The 24,711-nt window shown below is 39.5% G+C and overlaps 3 protein-coding genes across 3 annotated transcripts in view; all 3 read left to right on the forward strand.

Annotated features, from left to right (window-relative positions):
- Positions 1 to 11: 11 nt before the first annotated feature.
- On the forward strand, positions 12 to 3,109 carry Mink (Mitotic spindle and nuclear protein). The gene is made up of 4 exons (XM_002055984.4): positions 12 to 169; positions 244 to 1,548; positions 2,169 to 2,243; positions 2,298 to 3,109. Exons 1-4 carry the CDS (start codon positions 154 to 156, stop codon positions 2,960 to 2,962), a joined length of 2,061 nt encoding a protein of 686 aa, XP_002056020.1. The 5' UTR covers positions 12 to 153; the 3' UTR covers positions 2,963 to 3,109.
- A 258-nt stretch (positions 3,110 to 3,367) lies between these two features.
- The window catches only part of T48 (FU domain-containing protein T48), a 43,181-nt gene continuing 21,837 nt past the window's right edge, over positions 3,368 to 24,711 (forward strand). The window contains exons 1-2 of the mRNA XM_002055985.4: positions 3,368 to 3,570; positions 4,950 to 5,566. Of these exons, the coding sequence (XP_002056021.2) occupies positions 5,248 to 5,566 (319 nt within the window). The 5' untranslated portion in view covers positions 3,368 to 3,570; positions 4,950 to 5,247. The remainder of the gene's footprint in view (positions 3,571 to 4,949; positions 5,567 to 24,711) is intronic.
- The window catches only part of LOC6632596 (aminopeptidase N), an 82,695-nt gene continuing 71,203 nt past the window's right edge, over positions 13,220 to 24,711 (forward strand). Inside the window, exon 1 of the mRNA XM_070207669.1 lies at positions 13,220 to 13,338. Within this exon, the coding sequence (XP_070063770.1) occupies positions 13,235 to 13,338 (104 nt within the window). The 5' untranslated portion in view covers positions 13,220 to 13,234. The remainder of the gene's footprint in view (positions 13,339 to 24,711) is intronic.

Consider the following 24,711-nt stretch of genomic DNA (forward strand, 5'->3'; position numbering starts at 1 on the left):
ACATGATCGATGCTCATTAAGGCAAGCATCGATACTCTTACTGTTATTGCCCGAAAATGCATGTTAATTAACATTCGCTTTACGTTAGAACATTTTGAGCGCGACGAAGAAAAAGACGCTTGAATCGTGTGAAATAATTAGTGGAAAAAAATCATGGAAATAAGCTCAGGTAAATGCATATAGAGCTTAAATGTTGTCTTATTGCGTTAGAAATAACCACATTCTGTTGCAACCAACACACAGCAACTCAAATTGATGGCGTCCTGCTGCCGCAGGAATCAGCGCCTGCAGGCGCCACCAATACGCCTGTGGCGAAAAAAACACGACGCACCGCGCAACTAAAACGTAATGAAGAGATACTAAATAATGACAGTGTGCTCGAGGATGATGTGTTTGTGGCGGCACCGAAAACACCCACTGCTGCCATCCGCCTGGCCGGAGAGACGCCGCGCCGCAGCACGCGCAAGAGCGTGCGTCCGCCTATGGACTATGGAGATATTGTGGAAAGGAGTCTGATGTGCTCGGCCAGCAAGGACAAAAAAGACACGGCCGCTGTCGAGCCGGAGGAGCAGGAAGATCAGCCGGCACAGAAATGGACGGCTGCCAAAGTGGGTCGCCATTCGCGCAAGCGCAATCGTAAAACCAAGCGCGCGGGCAACAAAAAGGCCAAAACAGAAAAGGAGAGCGGCGATAGGGAGGAGATTAAAGAAAGGGCGGAGCCGCTGGAAGCAACAGTGACTGCCACTGTAAAGCCTGCCAAAGCAGACTCGGACACAGAAGAAGCAGCCACAGCAGAAGCAGGCGCTGCCGCAGCAGAAGCTGTCACAGTACTGCCGCAGCCCAGAGACAATGATGAGGTTGCAACACAATCTCCTGTTGGAATCAATCATAAGTCGCTGAAGGCAACTGCAGCCGAGATTGAGCTGGCATTATGCCCGGAGATAATTGGAAACGCTGTTGCAGCTGCAGCTGCTCCTATTCAGGAGCCAATTGCTGCAGTCAAGGCACACCAAGCAGCTAGAGTAAGAGCCGTAGATATGGATGAATTGGGCTTGTGCCCGCTGGACGCCGAGGAGCCCCTCACCGGGGACGATGAAATGCCCACACTAGCTTTGGACGATGATGATGACGAGCCCGAGAGCGTCCTAAACAGAACCTTTAATGCTGACGAACAGTCAAATGTGGATGAAGATATGCCCACATTAAGTATTTTCGAACAAAAATCGAACGATGAAGAACTAAAACAATCGGTCGCACACATGAAGAGCCCCTCTTCGACCAAAGCCTATCGCTTCCCCACACCCTTTAAATACAATTCCAACCCGAAATTCCAATTCACAACCAGCCCAACTGCATTCCCATTGACTGCGCAAGGCAACAACAGCCACAACTACAACTTGGAAGTACCTCGCAGTTCACGACGCAACCGTTCCAAATCTGCATCCGGACTGAATGAAACCAAGGCCAAGACTGTCTCCTTCTTCAGTCCCATCGAGGTGACCGTTGTCAGTGAAATCGATAAACGCTGGGATGCACTCAACAGCAGTCGTAAGTACTGGAAATGCCAATTTATCTCTATATATACAACTTTTTATTCCAATTGACCAATCGATTGGGGTTCATCCCAAAGTGTTAGATCTGGCTGGATTACATACATAGATGCTAAAGTAGGAATTCCATTAGCATCTATGTATGTGATCCACCCTAAGAAGAGCTTTTTGTTGGAAATTCCACCCGGATATGTGGAAAAATGGCGAAATCTTTTTTGTTTACCATCCGATCGGCTTAAAGCACACTTTCCAAAATCTTTTCTTGATTTAGATTTTAATCAAAATAAAAGTATTAATGACTAGCTTTTAAAATGGGTTTAGAACCAATCGTAAATCAACTTAACTGTTTTAGTGCAATTTTTGCCCCTTTTTCCACTCGGACGGGTGAATCTGCAAAAAGCGGAAGACCTTAAATTCGAGCAGGGGTTCATAAAATGAAAAGAAAGAAAAGTTGTATTCAACTAACGAACAACAATTTTGCAAAATTCAGAAAAAGGTAGTTAATCATCAATCAGTCAGTCAATCAATCAATCAATCAATATGTCGGGACAAATAGTTAAATATATATTAATATGTGTATATATTTCAATTTCTATAATACCATATGATCTGTATCAGACGTCACACAGCGTCGCAAGCGCTCAAAATCCTTGGATGAGAGTCGACATCAAGTCAGCCGAATTCCTAAGCCGAGTAAGTGCATCATCAGCCAATTTCTTTAAGATTCTAATCTTCCTCTCCTGTTAGCACAATATCCACCTATAAAGGCCGCAGTCACGCCCAACAAGCTGAAGAAGCGCACCAAGCTACCCAATTTCGCGGCCATACATCAGAAGCACTTCGAAAAAATGGAGAATCTGGTGGAGCACATTGAGCGGAAGGCGGTGCGCGCCAAGGTGCTGACCAACTCAGCCGTGAAACAGCAACAGCAAACAATTGCCTCGGCGCAAAAGTCGGTAGTCAAGAAGCTGGTGCCAGCAGCAGAGCGTTCGCGTGCCTTCAAGAAAATAGATGTGCCCAGCTATACTCTAACGCCCTTGAAACCGGAGGAGCTGATGCGGCAAAAGCAGCTGCCGACGCCGCGTAAAATAATGGGCGTGACACTGCCGAAGTCCGTAATACCGATACGCTCTGGCCAGGCGGGCAACAATCCAAAGCCGAAATTCAATTTGTCCACCGCCGTGGCGCCCAAGTTGTTCATTCCGGCGCCAAGCGCGACGTCCGGCCAAAATTTAAAAACCGGAGAGTCAAAGTTGAATAAACTGGAGACACGTCGCCAGCGGCACATGGAAATGTTTAAGGGGCGAAACGTGGTGGAGAAGAGGTGTGAATTTGTGCGCGGAGTGCGCTCTAATCGACGCTTCGAGCTGCAAATGCAACATCGTCGCCAGTTGGACGAGAACACGGGTTGATTATTGTCCAAATTTCATTAATTCATATTTTGTAGTCGTTTATTAATAACTGTTTGTATTCACTTTTATCCTGTTCAATTAATTAAAATAAACCATTTAATCCGGTCTAGGCGTAAAGCATTTACGACCAAAACCCAATGACTAAAACTGTAGGTGTTAAATATTTTTAAGTGCAGTTTATAGTAATAAACTTGTTTAAAAGGAATCTGTTCAAAAATTAACGTATTTACAGTGCAATTCAGACGATGTAGACGACGCACATGAAATTCACCACATCTATCGATAATTTTGAAAGCAGCCCGAACCTAATAATCGTTAGCTGCGCAAAATCGAGCACACATGAAAACATGTTGCCAAGCAGCGCGCTGTGCGTCAACGCCACATTGTTGTGCAACATTTGGTTTGTTATTGTGAAGATCGTTGTCGTAGCGTGCGGTCGGTGAATCGGAATTGCGCGACGTTTGTTGTTTTGGCATTACCGTTATTAAATCGCAAAATTGAAAGAAAAAAAAAACAGCCCATCGCGCGGTTTTTATTGTTGTTTTGTGTGTGTGCCAAATCGAAATTGGAGTTTTATCAAAATAATCTAATTTATTGCTGGAAAGAAGGTACGCCGCAGTGCGAATAAACAATAATACAAACAACAAAATAATAATAAACAAATGCAGCAATTTTGCCGCATGTTTTGTTGTTCTTCCTGCCGGATATTAAAAACGCTTCTTAGCTTTAGGCGTTTGTGTGTGTGTGTGTGTGTGTTTGCATTGTTAATGGACTTTTTGTTGGTGCAATGCATAAATATTTGGAAAAACTCGTTTCGTGTGGGAATACAGCACACACACGAATGCATATTGCTGGCCTTTGTCGCTTTTTTTTCGCATAAAATACGCTTCCAGTCGCATCTTTCGCATATTCCCAAAAAAAAGAGACCATAGTGAAAGCGAGAGCGAGATAGGGCGATCGGACCATCTGTGCCGGGAGCAGCAGCAGCAGCAACATTTCGCATTGACATTTATGAGCGGCGCTAACGGCGCTTTACACATGCTTGTGTATCCGTATGTGTGTGTGTGTGTGGACATTCATATGCGCACGCATCATTCACAGTTTGTACGGGTCTTCAATTTGTGCATGTGTGTGTATGCGCGTGTGTCGCCCTTCTTGGGCGTTTTGTGGGCTCGCGCAGGTAGCGGCAATTGGTTTACCGTTTATGCGTTTATTGTTCATTGTGAGCTCTGCTTTAACGCGCTTTTCATTGTGGAAATTTGTGCGTATTTCAGCGCATGCCCAACAGTCTATGGGAATTTGTAATGGAAATAAACGCGCAAGCACACACACGCATACACACACACATACATACGCCTTTTCACATGTTGCATTTTTAATTGATTTGCTGACGCGCCCGCGCGTAAGTCCGAGCAGCCGCAGCAGCAGCTGTTGGAAATGTGTGGAAGAATTTCCGTTAATCCATTTACTTCCAATGCTCAATTTTGAATAATCCATTTAAATGTATGCATATTGGAATATTTCTTTCTGAATTATTGTAGTACAGTGATACCTCGATAATGTAAACTTATCTTTGTATATTTAAAGGAAACATAATTTAAAATGCACTTAAAATTATTTAATAAGTATTTAACAGTTTGAGTATTAGATGAAAAGGATTCCCATTTCCGGAAAGATTTAATTTTCTTTTCCAAGTAACTTTTGTAATATGAGACAGGGGAGGCCCGAAAATGTAAATAGAATCGGAGTTCTCAATAAATGAGGTTTTCCTAGAACCAGAAATGTTTCCTTTTTTAAAGATACATTTTGTCTTTTAGATCTTTTAGAACTTTTTTGATATTCTAAATATATCTACCTGTATATAAATCGGGACTATTTAGATGTACTTAGTACGCAATACTCTTGAGGGCTTAAGAAACATACAAATTCTGAAATTTTTTAATAAAAGCCTACTAAACCCGTCGCTTTCCCTTTCTTATCTTTGCAGTGTCGAAAAGTAAACCGAAACCCCGTAAAAAAAAACAGCAAAAACAACACGCTAATCGAGTCTCGCTAATTGGTGACATAATTTTTCATAACTGGCAAAAGAAATATAAAAAAAGCCGACATAATTGAATTTTAGCTCTGGTCAAGTCCGGAGCGCGACTTGAACTAATTTGATGTGACGAGGTTTAATTTTTGTGTTATTTTTTGCGCGCTTTGTGCCGTTAATTGAGGCCACTTCACTAAATAATTCAAATAGCAATTTATGTCTAGCCGTGTGCCCACTGTACTTGTCTCTCACGATGTGGACCAGAAAAGCCGCTGAATGTGAAATGTGCCGCCACGTTTGCTGGCAAATGTGCGTCTTGTTGTTGTTCATGTTGCTGGGGGCGGCACTGGGCGCCACGCCCTTTGCCAAGGAATATCGGAGCGCGGGCCTGTTCAAAGGCAACACGCTAATCGATATGGAATTGGATGCAGCCACCACACTGGATATGGGCGCCGAGAAGCTATCGAGCAGCAGCGGAGTAGTTGCAGAAGCATCGAACTCCGGTGCGGATAATATCCTGGGCTTCAAGGCGGAATCTTCGGTGGTTTTGCCGGGCGTGCAGCTAAATGCAGGTGAGTTTCGCTAATCCAAAGGCAAAGCAGAATAAAAAGTTAATATGGCTAATGTTAAAGTTAAACATAATGCTTATGCCAGAGCCCATGATCAGGGGTATGTTCATAGCTATGTTAATCTAAATGGCAATTTTAAGACTAAGAAGACGCTGTTGTCATTAATGCTATGCTATGCTATGCGAATGATAATGGCTACATTAATGTTGATGCCGACATTTAACTTATTGGTAATGTTCATGTTCTGTTAAAGTTAAGCATACCGTTAATGTTAAGCTGCATGCTAAAGGCTGCTTTAATGTTAATGCACACATTTATCTTATTGGTAATGTTAATGTTATGTTAACAGTGCGCCATCTTAGCTTAAAACACCAGGCTTTAACATATTTTTTCCAATTTATTTAAATTGAGTTGACTCAACAAGATCTTAAGCAGGATCTGTTAAAAAGTTACTTTATATATGTCATAACATCTAAAACAATAGGTATGAAATATCACCTCTAAATGTCGCTTACTCATCAGGTAATCAGCTGCCAAGGAAAAAAAGTTAACATTTAATCGTGGCACAATTCCGAAAGCCCAAAATTTACGTCCGTAAGCGTCAAAGTGCTGCACAGCTATAATTTTGTACAAAAATATTAAGCGACAGATAAAGGTTGAGTGTGAAAGAGAGGGACGAAGCGAGAGGGAGAGGGCGTAAATTAGTGAGCGAGGCAGCCAGATGACGAAAGTACTTTCATTTTCACGCTCATAAATGGGGCCTCGCGCATAAAGCCCGAAAATGTTGTCATAAAAAGCGACGTAAGTTAAGCCGCTTAAATGACATTTAAATAAATAAGAGACCTGCGGCGGGGCGGACGGTAAAGAATTGCCCAAAGACTCACGTAGAAAGGTAAAAACAAAAACAAACCTAGGCACCCTTTCACTAAACAGGAGCGCTGAAGCGTTTGCTTTGTCTGTGGCCACAGGAAGTTGGCACTTTAGTTCCGAGTTCCAAAAAGAAAAAAAAAAAAAAAAACCAAATAAATCCCGAGAGAGACGACTCTGGCAGAGCCAACAGTCGGGACCAGCACACGTCTGGCTGTGATTACACTTTAATCTCGTTATAATGAGGCAACAGAATTTCAAGCAGCGGATGTGCCGAGCGTGCCGCAGTCTCGAAAGCGTTAAGCTGCGGTTGACATCCTGGATGCCCCCGCTGGTCACCAGCCCAGCCCAAACCAACCAACCATCGCTCAAGTGGAGGGCCAGAGCTATTGAATTACCAGAAGAGAGTCCACGTCGAGGGAGAATGGAAACAAAAGACAACGATAAAATAAAAAACAACACACACGGAAAACTGAAAAAGAGCAGACAACAAATGCACTTGTTGGGGGCAATTTTTTGAAATATGATGCCACGCCAAGGCGCAGGTCATAAACAACCGAAAGACAGCCGAACAACCCGAACGAGACGGCAAAGTGTTGTAAGATAAGGTTAGATAAGCGCCGGCCCCGTATACCTGAGACACACAAATCTTGAATAGCCCAAGATCTGAGCTGGAGTTGGTCTTGGAAGCGCTTCCTCGGGCACATTCGAGAGCGGCACAGCTCAAAGCGTTCAAAAAACGAGCTGAAATTGATAAGAAGCCCATGAATGGAAGTGCTATTTGAAGAATAGAGTGTGGAAAATTTGTTGCAGTGTATTGGGTATATTCATAAATATTTTCACATTTATAAGAGAAGAGATTTATAGAGATCAAAGGAGGAAGATCTAATTGATCTACAAGGAAATAGGTTTAAAGGAAACAGTGCAGATTTCCATACAGCTGGGCAACTGCAGAAGAGATATGTCTTTGTCGTCAAACTAATTTTTAAAGATCTTTGTTCAAAATAATTTGTGGAGTGTTTCTCACTTTTGGAAAAACCATTCCTCCTTGGCCGAAAGGGGGTTAAAGATTTGGTGGGTGACGTTTCGCACTTAAATTCATTTCCAAAGATCTATCGCAGAAGTCAAGCTTCCTCAGTTCTTAGGTTTTGTCTGATTTGCTTTAAACTTATTTTCAAAACTCTACACAAAAACTTATTGAGTACGTGTTTGGAAAATTCCACCCACAACAGTGGTAAATTGGCGGAAAACAGTTATATGAAAGTTTTTTGTTATTAATCCGATCGGTTTAAAACTCATTTTTAATGATCATTGAGATAATTTGCCACGGACAAGGACCTGTAATGTCCGCTAGTATCAACTAATTCCTCACATATGATGTTGGCATACCCCTGCAAAACTAAAAATAGTTGAATGGACTTAACATTACATTAACATGAGCTGTAAATTAAACATTAGGATTAAGCTAAGTTGACAAAAGATGAAAGCCAGAATTTACTAATAATTCTGTGGATTTGGCAATATACATAAACCAGCAACATTAACATCACCTTTAACATTACAAATAGCATGAGCTTTCAATTTAACATTAATGTTAACATTAAAAATTCGAAGATTTTCCATCTATAATAGTAGAGTTTTAAATATTATCATAAAGTAGTTTAGACTGGTTAACTTTAATGAAGCTTAGGCACAGGAGATAATCTCATTTACCACAGGAATGTTGCTCGAGGAATTTCCGTTTTGGCATTAAATGCTATTCGCTATAAAATCCAATCGTTGAAATAGTTTTGCAAAAAAAAAAAAAGAAACCAATATTCAATGCTTCTGAAGTCAGCATTTGGTCGAATGCAGAGTTAAATTTTGGTCTCTACCTGAGCCCCCATAAATGCTCTCTTTGGTAATTTTCTCGTTTATTTTTTTTTTTTGGGGGGGCAGATCCGGCAGCAGGCAGCAGAAACCATAAAAATGTCTGCAAGGCACGCAAACTTTGGCCCTGGTGGGGACCTGTTTTTGGGATGGCATTCGCTCGGGCTGGGGTACAGTACGCAGGAGTCGCCAACAGATCTTAGCAGGAGGCTGTTGTCTGAGCTCTCAGCTCTGAGCTGTGAGCCCTGGTCTCTGGCACTTCAACTCTTCAGAGGCAGCGGCATTTACTTGTATATGCATTTAGATACGTTGAAAGATACTTGGAACTTGTATCTCAGGATGGTTGTGTGTGTGTGTGTGCGAATATATATATATATGTGTGTGTGTGTGTGTGCGTCTATGGCAAACAAAGCAGCCGACAATCGTAAAAACTAAACGACGGGAGTATTTATGACGCTCAGTTTAAACAGTTTATACGGCAGTCTCCCAGTGAGTCTTGCATATGTGTGTGCGACTGTGTGTGTGTGTGTGTGTTGCCTGTGTGTGCCTGTGTGTGGATCAAGTGCTAAAGTCAGCGACGAGCGTTCTTTACATTAGATAAGAACCAAGGCTTCCAGCACTTGCACAGGGCATGCAAATGCAAATTCAGATAAAAACAAGTGCAAGAGCATGTACGACTATTAGATACCCTGTGTACAGCTCTTGTGCTGGCGTTAAGATTCTTGAAAAATTTACAGCTATATCTCGCATACTTTAGTGCAATTTAGGGAGATGTGCGTAAAGGCTTCTAACTGGAGAGATATACTTTATCTGCTTATGCTATATGGAACTTAGATCTTAGATCTGCTTAAAAAGCTCTTGCGGCATACCGATATCTATCGATTCTGTGAAAATGGTGAGATTTCTAGAAGAACAAACTTTAGCTCTGAATGCTTTACGAGAATAGCTTTTTATCGAGGTCGTTATTGATGAAACTTCTGCGTGTGGGCTTCAGAATGCTTCTTGTTGCCTGTGACATACATTTGCACAAGTTAATTATAGCCCTCTCAACCATTCTATGCGTACAGGGTGTATGGAAATATCACATCACATAGCTACAAAAGGCCGTTCAAATAAATCAAGTCGGCGCGTCTGTCAGTTGGTGCGTCAAAGAGTCAGTCAGTCGCTCAGGTAGCGAATCGAGAACAGCATTGAACTGCCAGCCTAAAGTGCGAAATATCCCACAGTGCAGCACACACACACACTCGCAGACCAGCAGATGCGTTCGTCGTTAACGCTGGCACGCTAATTTGACGAAAGCCCATTTCATGGAGTTTTTCCACATTTCATGCCTGGCGATTCGGCACGCCATGACCACATGCAGCATCCATCGTGCAACATGCAGCGTGCACCTTGCTGCATGCATGTACATATAGCTAGGCATTCACGTATCTGCGTATCTTACAGGTAGTTTTTAACACTCTGCCTCGTCACAACTCATGCTGCTTGCATGATGTGTTCCTAGCATTTTGTTTACACCTTTGCGAAAAAGTAAAAAAAAAAAAAAAAAGAAAAAAGAAAGAAAACACAAAATACGGTTTTCCGTTTCTTTAGCCCATTTCCAAGAGGACTCCTTCGGCCAGTTCAATGCAGAAGTTTTGCTTGCCGTGTTTTTTGTTTATTTTAGCAGCCATTTACTGTGGCAAGTTATTTGTTTTCAATTTTACATACTGGCTGAATATTGTGCAAGACCATTCTTTATATACATTGAATACTATATATGTATGTATATATATGTAAACACATTGATTTGTATACATATTTATGCCCTTTTGCGCCCTGTTCCATTGTTTATATTTGTTGAGTTTTTATGAACTTTGCCGCTTTGTTGTTTACAGCAGAGTTCAGATCTAATGTCAGCTGTTCGCAGCCAGCCAAAAGCCAAAAGCTGCTCCATAACATTCTTAAATTTAAAGCGATTTATGTGTAAAGCTCAAACGCGATCATACTAAACTGGAAACTTGGTTTTGAATTAATTCTGCACTACACATTTATATATATAAAAAATGAAAATATCATAGGATTAATAACAGAGAGCTTTTATTATAGAGCATATTATGCAAATAAGTTTTTGAACACTCCAAAATTTGTGTTCAAAAATCATCATTAGGTTTTGAACTTCCTTAGTTAACGCATTTTCTAAACTTTCAACTCGAAATTTAGACCAATTGAGTTTTTAGAAATGCATGGTTAAAAATATTTCGCTTTATCTGAAATATGGTAATTGGAAATTGTAGTTATTACTGCGCACTTCATGTCTGGTTTGAGCACCACTGTGCATCATCATCCATCGTTTTATTGAATTCAAATTGAACTTTCTATCCAGCTAAGCAAATGGGCAAATTTACAGATTTTATCAAGCCAACAACGGTGCATTGAGCATTGTTTGGTTTGCTGCGGCACAAGACAAGCTACAAACTAACTACATGCCAGATATGCCACAGACAATGGCAAGTGCAACAATTTGAGGCTACAAGCGAGCCACCTACGTCGCCAAGCGCCCCCCTCGGGCTCCATCGAAGTCCGCGTTTGAGTCTGAGTTGGGGAGACGCGATTTAATGTAAACCCCATAAACAGGTGTCTGCCAATGTATTTACATTTTGAAAAGCAACTAACGGCTGTTTATTTTTTTTCATTGCGGCTTGTTGCGGTTAACGCATGTCCCCGAATCCCCTTCGCGCGGCTGCCACAACGCCTCATGTCACCCACACACACACACACACACACACACACACACACACAACACAAAGCGATTCGTTAAGACAAAAAACAAACTTTCAGCTAGAAAGTGCCAAATAAAAACAAAAAATAGTGAATGTTAAACAAGAAAAATACGATAAAGATAAAAGATGTAACCACGCATTGTATGCAACTAACAAACCCCCAAAAAAGTAACAACTTAGAGTGCGCTAGTCAAGCGTGCCCGACTAGCAGATACTCTGCAACTAGATACATTCCAGCATTCTTTTATACACGTACAAACACACATACACACGCATTTCAAGCTGTGCCCTTTTCGCGAAGAATGTGCTGCTTCTCTCCAAAGCTTTATGTTAAATATAATTCATTCTTGTGTAACTTCAGTGTTTACACTGCGATTATTGTACAATTTTTGGGACTGAAAGATAGTTTTAAAATGTGCGTATATACTAAAAATCAAGCCTATAACTTTTATATTTCTCGACGGATATTAGAAAAAACGTTGCCCTCAGTTTATAGTTACTTATATTTAGATAAAATTGGATGAATTGATAAAAACATGGATTGAAAGAAAATATATCCAATTTAAAAGTTCAAGCTCTCTTCGGCATGAGCTTCTTAAATGTTAGGCAATTTAAGCTCTACCTGTAACATACATTTTCGCAAAACCATCATACCCTTTCAATGATAACAGGGTATAAAAATCAATTTTCGTTGTAGCCCTGTCAGCAGAATTTCTGCGTGGGCGAATGCTGAGAATATGAGAAATGTAAAATTCTCCATAAAATTTGACTATGCTGTGTGTGTTTTTTTTCGTAACCAAAACATAAATTAAAGAGCTGGCAATAAATTCTGAAATGCGGCGCAGTTTTGAGATACATTTGAAACTTGTACGGGATGCGGGCGCAGCAGATGCCGATGCTGATGCAGATGCAGATGTCGAAGTCGATGTAGATAAAGCTCATGTGCATCGGCTGCATAATAAATAACAAAAGGAGGAGAAAAATTAAGAGCATTATTGTTAGCTCATTATAGTTCTGACTGACGGATTGACGAACGGACAAACTGACAAACTGACGCACTGTCTGCCGTCCCACATGCAGCGCCTAATTGAAATAGAAATCACAGTCGAGCTGCAACGGCCATAAACACACGCGCAGATGTTTCATTTCATGATTTGACTTATGTGCTTGCCGTCCCATTCGCTCACTCGTCTCACTCCTGTCTCACTCTTGTGTTTGGGGAGCTGACATTTGAACTTCTGGCGCGCAACCGCAACATGCGGCTTAGGAGGCTTCTTCGGCCATTTGTTATTCCAGCGAATAACAACAGACTTTTTTTTTCTCCATTTTATACAATGACCCAGAAATTGGACTTTCTTTTTTTTTTTTTTTAGCTCTTTTGGCATCTGCTTTACTTCTTGGTAGCATAAATATATTCCTAACCATATTGGAATATTGAACTAATCATTAAATATTACAGTAGTCACTCGCAAATTAGAACGTTGTTTTTGACAATCGTAGAGCGAATACTAAGTAGTGCTATTGGAAATGGGTGTGTGATGATCTAGTGTATGTAACAGGGAATAGGAAGCATAGTCGATCTGGCCATGTCCGTCTGTCCGTTTGCCCGTCAGTTCATCTGCCCGCCCGTCCGTATATATGAACGTATCCAGAACCAATCGATAAAAATTGATATCGAAATGCTGTTTTTAGAGCAAATCTCTTAAGGGCTAAAGTCACCTGCTTAAATAGTAATAACTGATCGAGTATCTTCCATTTTTTTATTTCTGAATAATGTTAAGTCTGATTGGTAGATCTAGAGAGTGAAGTCTTTTTAATCTGCGACTTTCCCAACTGTTGTCCGCAAGATTTATCGCCAGGTGGTTTTTTTTCTTCCTCAGTGTACTAAGTGCATAAACGAAATTATAAGTTACTGTTAGGTTTTTATCGAAGCATATTTAACCGCAACTGCATTTCGTTTAGGCCACATTTTCTCTTCCCCACCTGCCGTACTGCCGTGGGCACTCCTTGATATTTGCATGTCAGCTCTTTGGGCGCCATCACTTAGCGCCCATGCGGAAATCAAAGTCAAAGCCGCAATTACCCGACATCAAAAAAAATATAGAAATAAGAAAAACACAACACAACAAAAAAAAAAAATCAAAATTTAAAAAAGCACTTTGTAGCAGTTGAAATGTTTATTTCGAAAATTGCTTCCGCGCTGCACAATTTGTCACGGCAACACCTTTGGGGCGCGATCAAACGGTACGAACTACACCTCCAACTCAAGCAGTTGCAGCTGCTGCCGCCCTCAGCCCTCCCTGTCGACGCTTCTCGCATAAATGCGGAGCGGTGCGAAATATTAACCTGACTGTGGACCCCGATAAATGATCAAAAAGCTAAAGCCGACGACGACATAGCCAATAAACAGTCAATTATCGCACACACACTCACACACATAGGAAAAGACAGACACAAGTGCATAAAATTAAATGCTACTTGGGCTTGCGGCGCTCCATCAGTCAATCAATCAATCATTCAGTCAATTCTACAGCTTCGAGCAGCTCAGCAGCTGAGCAGCTGAGCTAAGCAGCATTACAAATTACGCAAATGTTGCCAGCAGCAGGTTTACAACAATAACAACAAATTTGCATTTCCATTGCGTTTCCATACTATTATTATTGTTGTTGCTGCTGTTGTTGTTGCTATCTCACCTTGTTGTCTAATGCTCGGGCTGCGGCGCGATGGTCGGCCTGTTAATTTATGGCAATTTAATGAAAATTGCCCGTTTCGCTGTGGCCTCAGCCTGCCTGCCAGGAGGTGTTCCCAGGCGCCTTTGCTGCTGTTTGCTCATCAACTGTCCATGTATTCTCTGTACGCAAGTGATTGAGCGGGTATATTCATTGCCTACCATTTAAAATTGCGTGAAATGATCTTTGAAATTAAGTTCAGAATGAAAATAATAGAAAAATGAATTTCTTCTTTTACAAATTAATTAAAGCCTGTGTGCAATTTTCAATGTGGGAAAAAGCGCAAATATAAACGAACAAATTTAAATTTGTACATTTTTTTTTTAATTTGTTGTTTTTATTTACAAAGAAAATATCAATAAAAATGGGTATCTTTAAACAAATAAAGTTATCATGGCATATGTAAAGCTTAGCTTTTTAAAAGCTCTCCTTCACACAGCTTACAGGGTATGCAGCTAGTCATGTATATTGTACACATTATGCGACTCTGCTGCTTAACATCATTAGACATCATCAGGAATCGCAGGGGAGACGTGCGGCAGACGGCCGCACATTAGACTCTTGCCCAACTCATTGGCTACCGGAATTACAACAAAAACTTTGGCAGCCGTTTTATTTATTTATGCAATATATATATGTATAATATATATAAGATGGAAACATTGTTAATATGTGAACTAAGCCGCTTACAAGGCAAAAAGCAATGCCGCTTTTCTTGGATTCCACAAGCGCTTGTCGCAATATTTTGATTGGCTTTATTTATTTTTTTAATAGCGCAACATTATAAATTCCCCAAATATTTGACTATAAAACTTGGCCAGGCTTATCAAAAAGTTTTCTTTCAATTAAATAGTAGACGCTTACAAAATGTTTCCCAATATTTATACGATTTTTGTTGTTTTTAATTTAAGTGTATGTTGGCGCCTTGAATAAAAAAATCTTCAACTTTGTCGTGACATTTTGGTTTTTTTCTTGACTGCTTTGCGGGATTTAGATTTACATGTGGGTCCATGCGGTTAATGGGGCATCCACGCTGACATCGGCATTAAAAATTAGTTAACTTTTTAGTTGAGGGCGTGTGTGTGTGTGCGTCTGTGTGTGTGGATCATCAAATTGTCAAGTCATCAAGTGCTGCTATAAAATGGTTATTTTTATGGCCAGCAAATCGTTGGAAAAATGTCTATGTAATTGAATGTTGCGGAGATTTATCGAAATGTCAACGCATTTTCACAAATGAAAATGCCCCTTAAAAATAAAATAAAACATTTCCAACAGCTTACTTGCGCTTTACATGAAGAATTATCTGCGTTTGAACTTGGATAAAAGCGGGTATAATTGTTTTATGCTGTTGTATGTTACACGAAATTAAGGCATATTTAGTAGTACTGGCTCCACAGCCTCTGCTTCCTATCGATCTTATAATCGTCTTATCGATTGCTAATTATCATAAAATCTCCATAAAAATATTTCTAAGTGGGAGCAATTTTATTTATAATAAACTAGTCATGTGTAAATTTCTGCATATATTTTGTGTATTGGATTTGAAATTGGGTATCTGTTAGTCGGGTTTAAATTGTGTAACTAGCTGCTTGCAGGTATGGGATGCTGAGGCATCTGCTAGGCGGGCACACTTAAATGCTTACTTTATTTAACGACATCAAATAAACCTATTAGTCAGCTTTTTCATGTCACTTAACTGTTGAGGAAATCTTGTTTTCTTCTTAACGCGAGCTTATCAACCTGCATCGAATCGGATATTATCACCTGCGACTAGCAGATGATATAAAAAATTGATTTCAAGCTGGGCAGATAGAACAGCTATGGCATATGAGTTGGTAGGGGGTTGCTTGTTATATATCGTTTATGGCTGGGGTCTAATTTATGCCACTTTTTTTTCACAACACAAACACGGTACCGTTATCACGTTTCTAACGGCACTCGCAAAGACCTTCATGTCTACCCCCACCAAAACTGTCTTTGCATATGCTTAAACCTCGGAACAGGTGAACGAACCGTTCAACGTCTTCAATGACTTTTCGAAATGACCATTTTTTGTATTATTTTATTTCTGTTGTTGTTGGTTTTGGCCACTTGTCTTTGGACAGGCCACAATCAAATGTTATTTATGAAATATTATTTAATTTATGCACAAGCTCTTGTCTTTGTGGCCTCTGATTTTCGATCGCCGATCAATTAGCTAATGATGCGGCAAAAACAAGTGGACGCAAATTATATATACTATATATAGTATCTGCCAAAAGGCCTGAAAAGGGAGATGGCAACTGGCAGTCAGGCAGACAGACAGTCGCTTTCATAATTAACACGCACTTTGCAAAGCCAAACAGTCATTCGATTCCCTTTGAAATTATATTGCGCGTATTCTTATAATGGAAAGCAAAAAAAAACTAATAGCCGCACAACTTTCACCCAAAACACACACAATTAAGGCACCAAATGTTGACTTGACGTTTCCAACCCACGAGAATTTATAAGCGTGCCGTTCTGCTGATCTCTCGATCTGCCCCTCCTGCCCGCTGTCCCGCCTTAATCCGCTGCCACAAAAAAGAACAAAAGTGTTAAAATGAACATTTCATTTTCGACAAAATGTGTTCACATTCAACTTACAAGCTAATTAGCCATAGTCCCACAGATATATACACACGCACAACATCTACGAGCAGGAAAAATAATGTCTAGAACATGAAAACATAAGAAGAAAGCAAGGCGAGAGGTGCAAGGCAACGAGGGTGGCTTTAGAAGTATTTAATATGCATTCGGGTACAGAGGAGAGAAATAAGTCGCAATATACGCTTAAATGTTAGATGTCTTTTATGTAACAGAAAGGATGGTAACAGGAGTATACATTAATAGGAATGAGAATTGGGTTTGATATTGCGAAGCAAAGATGTTCGTGCGATCCGGTTGACTTAAAATCAAATTTATCGAATGAACAAAAATCAATGTATCTAAATATTTAACTAAAGGAAAATAGTGTGGATTTAATGGCTCCAGAAGACCAATCCCCTATTTATTTAAATCATTTTTTGAGCCAACGTACTATCACATTTAATAATTCATAAGCTTATACACTTAATGTCACGCATACTTCTTGGGCCACCCTCTCTGTTTACAGCTGTCGCTACAGATACACATGTATCTGTGAGTTTGTTGTACCGCATGTTTTATAGATACGTAAGTATCTAAGCGTAGCATGTCGCGCGCGCGCGCTCTGCTTGTCGACAACGGCGTTCGTCAAAGTTCGACACGGGCGATCACCCCTTAAAGTTGTACGCTCGAGTTCTCCAATGAAATTCATGTATCATTTACTATTTGTATGTGTGTTTGTGTGTATGTAGGTAAAGCATTGGAGCGGCCAGAGCGATCAGAGCGATCAGCGATCAGTGATCAGTCATGGCTATCCACATGGAAGCTTTCTCGTTGCGAGAGATCTCTCGAAGATCTCATGGCATTTACCATTCGCTCGTTCGTTCTTGAGTTTTGTCACAAGGTAAAGTGCGAATGAACAAGTTCCATGCAAGTCCAACATACATAAATCTTTCACTTGGCATATGCCAGATTAATAGCGGTTGATCTATATTTAGGCTTAATCGAAAAACAATTTTCGGGGTCAAAGACTTGACGCCTTTTTGTGCACTATACCCATTGAATATGGCTGAAAAATGGGCATATTGCATTTGTGCAGATATATGTAACAGGCAGCAGATGGATACCTTTAATTCATATGATCGATAAATCCCTTCGTTTTTCGAAGGCGATAAATATATTTTTTCTGTTTCTATTTGTTGATTTATTTTGTTATGCATTATTTGGTATAATACACACATATCACACATATATACCCTTCTCTTATAAACGAAAAGAAGTATTGAATGCGAGGGAAACAAACCCAAGAAATTGAAGATGGATAAAACATGGGCGATGGTGTGGAAGAAAGCAATCCAATTATAAATATAACTTCTTTATTTCAAATTATCGATAACACTCCGTTCCGAACTATTAACTATTTACAAATATCGATAACAGTCTCCGTTTTTTCTCATTCGACTGATATCGATTACCTGTTTTGTGAGCATATGTACTTCGATACCTGCCCTTGTTCTCCTTAGAATTGTTTTTCCGCCCCACTTTTTCGAGGTTAAAAAATTGACGCCTTTTTGTTTTTTTTTTTTGTTTGGTGTGCTCTTTTTAATGAACCCGCATCCGCTATGGCTATGCATGTTTTTCACTGCTCTGTACTTAAGAGCAATTACAAATTCGCCGACATTCCTGTGGCAAAACCGAACTAGGTCCACACAAAAGCCCAGCGAAAACTCATTTCGCGCACTCTCTGCGGGAAAGTGGCTTAAAGACTTGGCTAACCGCATTGACCATAACGAACATGTGTGCTCGCTGATTGATCGCTCGTGTGCCGCTTCACAAAAAAAATTAAAAAAAAAAAAAAAACCACAACTGATGTTTCCCCAGCGACACTTTGTGCTTACTTCTGTTTCTGTTTTTTTTTTTAAGTGATTTTTTTTACTACTCGGTTGTGTTTTTTTTGATTCGGTGCGTTGACATTCATTTGCTTTTGACTCTTGTGCTGGACATGGCCACAGTGCTCGTTCGATATATATATCTATATCTCTGTAGCTTGTGCTCTAAATATAGCGACACAGCACTTGCCACATCGCGACTGGTTGACGTTGACCATGTGCGGGCATTGTGGGCGTGCCGTAGACTCTTAACTATTCACTTAGCGCCTGTCAAAACTTGGGGTCAGTCTTAATGCAAATGTCTCACTCGAGATAAACGGATGAGCACAGGTGTTGTTCATCTTGAGGGCTTATAGATAAGGTTAGGCTATAAAATGGAAAAAACATGTTTATCAAATAAATAAAATACAATTTATCAGAGGGCTTTAAATTAATTGCAATAAAGTTCCGATTAAAAAGTTATTCTGTATTGGTCTCTTTTTAATACCTATTAGCTGAGATGTTTTGAAAGATTGTAACAAATATATATATAATAGAATTTGTATGCATGAGCTAGGTATGGGAGTTTGTACTAAACCTTTTCTTTGAAATGCAAAAATACAAAAATATTGTAAATGTGTTAGGGAACCCCTGTAAAGGCTAAGTATATTATTTTATATTTGTATAGTTTATATATAAACTATCACTCATAGCTTTTTAGAACTGTCCCGCAATATATTTGAAGCAATAACTAAACCGTTAGCTGGCAAAATAAAACCTGCTGCTCAATTAGAGATGAGTTTTTCCCAACGGTTGCTTAGGGCTGCTGGCGGCTGCCTTTGACAAGCTTAATGTGCGGGGAATCGGGAGGGTTAGTCATAAATCACATTAACCGCACTCAAAGCCATATCAAATTTCGCGGCTGTGTGTTGGGTGTTGTTGCCAGTTGGCCAAGTTAATTGATTGGTTGCTGCCGCCTGCCTCGACTTGGCCTCGGACTCAAAGTCAAAGCCGCTGCTGCAAATGCCGCACGCCCGCAAGTGCTGACATTTGTTCAGTGTCACGACTTCACAGACAGCAGACAAAACTGGCAAATGGACACAGAAAGACAGATGGATAGACAGAGGGACAAACGGACAGACAGATGGCCAGAGAGTTGAAGAACAAGCGAAGCAGTTTGTTCTGTGTTAGAAGCGCACATTTCGTCAGTCTGTCAGTTAGTCAGTTTGTCAGTTAGTTTGCCAGCTAGTCAGTGGCTGCCACTCACGACAACGCCGATGTCCAGAACCCAAACCAAGTCGCAGACCAAGTCCGCGACCTAAACCGAACGTTGGGGCTTAGATTCAGCGGCTTTCTATCGTGCAGCGCAATGACAGCGTCTTACAAGTTAGAACATTGCATCAAGCGGGTGCAAGCGACTGCAGAATACTCTGCATACACATTTTAAAGCACGTCGAGATTTGTTTTCTTTGGCTGGTTTGGCTACAAAACTGGAAGCTCAACACAGAGCCTTTCAAACTACAATAAAATGAAGTTTTTGCTATTTATGGCAGCGTGGGAGAATAATTTTTGGTTCGATTTTAAGAATAGTCTTCAGCTTTGTAAAGGTTGTACAGTCATTTTTGAATGACGGTTCACTCTAAAATACAAATACACTCGTTTTCACTTTGCGAACAGAGTAGAAAAAAAGATGCTGTGCCAACGGGGTTGATGCAGGGAGGGTCGGGCTGCAGCGGCAGCATCCACCCAAAGCCTCATCATGGTGTCATTGATCTCTGCTGCTGCAACAGGCGAGCTGCATTGTTCTGAGGGAGTTGGCGGCAACTGTTGCTGCTGTGGCAAAGTCTGAGGCAACTGTTGCTGTTGTGGCTGCTGCTGTTGCTGCTGCTGTTGCTCCTCGGCCTTATCGGCTCGCTGATCTGCAGCTTGCGGTACTTGCTGGCGGTTCAAGAGTCAGCATCACGTTGTTTGCCGCTGTGTTCTCTGTCCTCTGTCCTCGGCATGCCCTGTGCCACAAGATGTTGCAACTGCCACACAGCCGTGCTGCTGCAGTTGCAGTGACTGCAATTTGGATTTTTTTCGAAATTAATTTAACATGAACTCGCAACTAATTTGGAAAGCGTCAGTTGATTTGTGCGCTGCATAAAAATTCATTAAAGAAATGTGCGCCGTAAACATTTTGCGGCGCAATGTTTTTTTTTTGTGTAATTTTTTCTTTTTTTGGCCAATTTCTTTATGGCTTCATATGGCTGGCAGACAGCTGCAAGTTGGCGGCGCTTTAATAGCCCCAACTTGACTCTTTTTTTTCTTCTTGCCTCTGTTTTTTTGGCCAAAACAAGTTTTTGAAACTGGTTCTCACTGTCGAAGACGTTGTTGTTTTTTTTTGTTTTGCGGCCAACAAGAATTTATTTCTAACTTAAGCAAATGCGACTTTATCGGCAAAATGCTGGTGAAAAAAAGCACATAAATAAATCGAATTGCACGACTATAAGTTATCCTGTAAGCGGTTTATATATGATGTCTCTGCGCGCCGTTGGAAAGTGAAAATTTTGCGTTTGGCCTTAAAGTGTTGTGGTGTGAAGGAATATTAATATAGAATATACACTTATTATAGCTGGGTAAAAAGGTTATGGTATATCCGTTAGTATATATACTTAAGTAATTATTTGTAATATTGTAGTTAATTCTTATATTCTATTCTTATATATATATAAATTACAATTCATGGACCTTTATGTAACCCAATTTTTAGTTTAGACTAGCTTTATTTTTAAAAACACACAGCAATTGTCTAGAATTAAATATGTGTTTAAATATGTAAATATGTGTTTAAAAGAAATGTGTTAAGAATTAACCGGGATCTTCGAGAATTAAATGTAAACTTTAGTTTAGTATTATAAAATTGTAAAATAATTTGGTCGTTGCAAGTCAAAACTTTTACAGTCAAGTTCCTTCCATGAGGTGACTTTAGTGCCTGCTCTTTAGTCTCCTTTAAAGACCATGGGTAGTGTTTATTTGGGATGAAGCTGAAGAGATATTAACTTGATGATAAAACGCCAGCAGCTTGGACAAGGGCATAGGCCAGCTTTTCGAGCAGATTGTTGGACTTGGTTCCAACCACAATTCATGCGAAAATCTTTTGGACTTGTTTTCTGGTGCCCACTGCGGAAGTTTTTCTGAGCGGTTTCTTAGCTACGTGCTGTTGCTTCAAGAGCATTTGGTGTGACAAATGCTTTTGACAGACCATTTCCGCTGCGTGGCATGTTGCGGCCAATTTTGATTGAAGCTACTCTTCGACACACTCACACATACATCAACATGTACAGCTACAGCTTTAAGTGCTGCAACGGGAAAAACCACTTGGAAAAACAAAGAAGTGCGCGCGCGCACAATGAAAATGCATTTTTCAACGCCTCAATCAACAACTTAATTCAATTAATTGCGAAATGTTTGTAATCGAAGAGCGGGAATAACAAAAACATATGTACTTAAACTGCATGAAAAACAACCACGGCAACTAAATACACAAAATTGGAAGGTTATCCTCGCCACGACGAAGATTTAATACCCTCGTTTGAGTGAGCTAAAGAGACATTGAAAAAAATCTATATTCTCATACAAGAACTTAGTTTTCGAGCAATCATTCGTATCGCAGCTATATGATATAGTAGGATCTGGTATATGCATTATATTATTATATTATATAATTCATATATATATATATATATATATATGCTGCCGACAAAAAGACCTCTGGAAAATTTCAAAATATAGCTTTACTATTGTTGCGCTTTGATACCTAGAAAGTGACAGCACATGGCTGTATTTACACGGCTGTTGATATTGATGTACTTTATGGAGCAGAACATTTTTGCTCACAATTCATTACAGAACCATGATAACCTCTATAAGGGCATAAAAAAGAAATTCTTATTAAATAACAGCGGCGTGTCTTTACCCAAAATAAACAAACAAATGCAAACAATAAAATTGTGCATAAAAGTTTAAAAGCAGATCATTTGCTTGATACTACATTGTTGTTGTTGTAGTTGTTGTTGTTGTAGTTATTGTTGTTGTTGTTAGCAGCACTCGCAACGTGCACGTTAAATAGCTGAAAAGCCATGGAGCAGCAAACACATACACGGAGAGCAGTCAGTGCAGCGGGTGGCGGCGGCAGTTGGGGGCAGCCAAGCAGCAGCTCAGGTTGAAATTGGTGCATGAAAAAACATTTTGGCAGTAGCGTTAACAGTGCGCTAAATAAATATGCATACACATGTGTGGTACGTGTTATGACTAACATATATTGGAATGTTGTATACCTGAACAAAATAAGAAAACTTTAAAGAACAAAAAATTGGCAAACTTTGAGCAAAAGTAGAGCAAACGAAGTTAGAAAATATACAGTCGGAAGTCGATAAAAAGATGCAAAAATGCTTGAAATACATGTTAATATTTTAAAGAGCAAAAATGGGAAAGTAGATGAAATATGCCATTAAAAATAATCTTTTAGAAACTTAAAAATAAACCTAAATAGGTAAAAAGTAAAGAAGGATGTGTGCAGAACTTGGAACTCTGTGAAACTTGTCGAAATGCTTGAAGATTCAATTTTATATTAAAGGCAAAAAATTGGAACTTAAATTGCATATAGAATAGATGGAATAAATACTAGAGAAGAAGTTACTAAAAAAATATTTTCTAATTTTTTAATAATAAATCTCCATATTGAAGATGTGTAGGGATATTACCTGTGGAAGTAAAACAATTCTTTATTTGTTGTGATGCTTTTGGAAGCTTGATTGTTTTCAAAAAAAAAAAAGCTATTTTAATCTATCTTTAGTATCAGATACATTAATTAGCTTAAGATCTTAAGATCGTTAAAGCAATGAAATGAAAATAGAAGTATAAAAAGATGGGCCTAATTAACTAAACTGTTTTGTTGTTATATATTTCACAAGATTCGATATGCTTTTAAAATTCCAAAAATTAATTAATCGCTTCACAAGATTTGCAACTTAGGGCAACTTTAAAAGCTATCTAAAATTCTTCCGAGAATAGTTTAGCATATGCTACTGTATATAATTATTATCGGCTCATGTCCCACTAGAATTTATTGCTTATAGAAAAACATATGAAAAAACTAGCTAAAGCACGTAGAAACTTTGGTTTATCCTGTAATCTGATGCAAAAACTTAAAACAAATTAGCATAATCAATTTTTCAGAAAACGTTGGCCGTTTGTAATTTTTATGAGATTGTTCTGTTTTTTATTCTTGACAAATGTGATTGTCGCATTATCAAACTCGTATTAAAGGCGCTTTTAATGTGTGACAACAGCTGCCTGCCTGGCCGCGTGGCCTAATGGAATCGACCAAGTTGGCCAACATTTTAAATATATATAACTCAATGTATCATCAGTGTCGCCTTTTGCCGGTTCCCATAAGCCGTTTCGGCCAGCAACTAGTTGGAGCAACATTTCAATTTGGCCAACTGATCGCTGATGACGGTTGCAACTGTTGCTGCTGCTGCCGTGTGTGGATGCTGCTGGCAGTAATTGCGTTTGTTTTTCCTTTAGCTGCTAGCTAATCGCGCGATCTTGACTTGTATCTTATAAATACCCCACAATTTATGTTTGCTTAAGACTTAACCGTTAAATGCGCGTGCCTCTTACTTAATTAAAGGCCTCGACATCGCGCCGCTTGGCAGCAATTTACACGCCCCAAACTGCAACTTGCTCAATAAATACACTCGGCGAAAAACCCATACAATTTTTACTCAAATAAAGCGCAAACTTTCTCGAAGTAAGGAATTCTTTTATCTGAGAACGCAGTTTGTATTTCTCAAACTTTTTTGACTCCAAACATTTTTAAAATAAATACTTTGTATAGTACTGAAATAAAAAAGTTAACTCAAGGAAAAATTAAGAGTTGTGTATTTTAATCAAGCAAAATTTTTCTCGAAATACGGTAAAGTTGGAAATTTTTTAATCTTCGAACGAAATTCGTGTATCGAGAACTTTTTAATCCCTAAAAACCTCTATATACAAGACTTAACACATGCAAATTGTTGTAGTAAATGTCTTATACCGAATTTTGAGCCTGTTTTGTTTTTTCATATTTCAATAATATATTTCTTACCATTTAAGTCAAGTTTGTTTCAAACTTAATTTAAGTATATACGAAGGACAGGTTTATACGAATGACAAACGTAATCTAAATTTTAAGATAAAACTCGCCTTTAATCATATTCAAATGAAAAGAGGCATACTTTTCTCGCAGTGTACAGAATTGAGAATTAGGCAGCGAAACGCCAATCGCCACACAAATTCAATTTTCTAAACAAACGCGCGCCGCCTGACATTGAACGTCGGCATTTTCTGCTCACATTTCCTCCCATAAATTTGGCCAGTTTTGTAATATATTTTTGCTCTACAGCATTATATAGTCTATAAAT

This window comes from Drosophila virilis, chromosome 2 (genome assembly GCF_030788295.1).
Source record: "Drosophila virilis strain 15010-1051.87 chromosome 2, Dvir_AGI_RSII-ME, whole genome shotgun sequence".
Classification (NCBI taxonomy): domain Eukaryota; kingdom Metazoa; phylum Arthropoda; class Insecta; order Diptera; family Drosophilidae; genus Drosophila; species Drosophila virilis.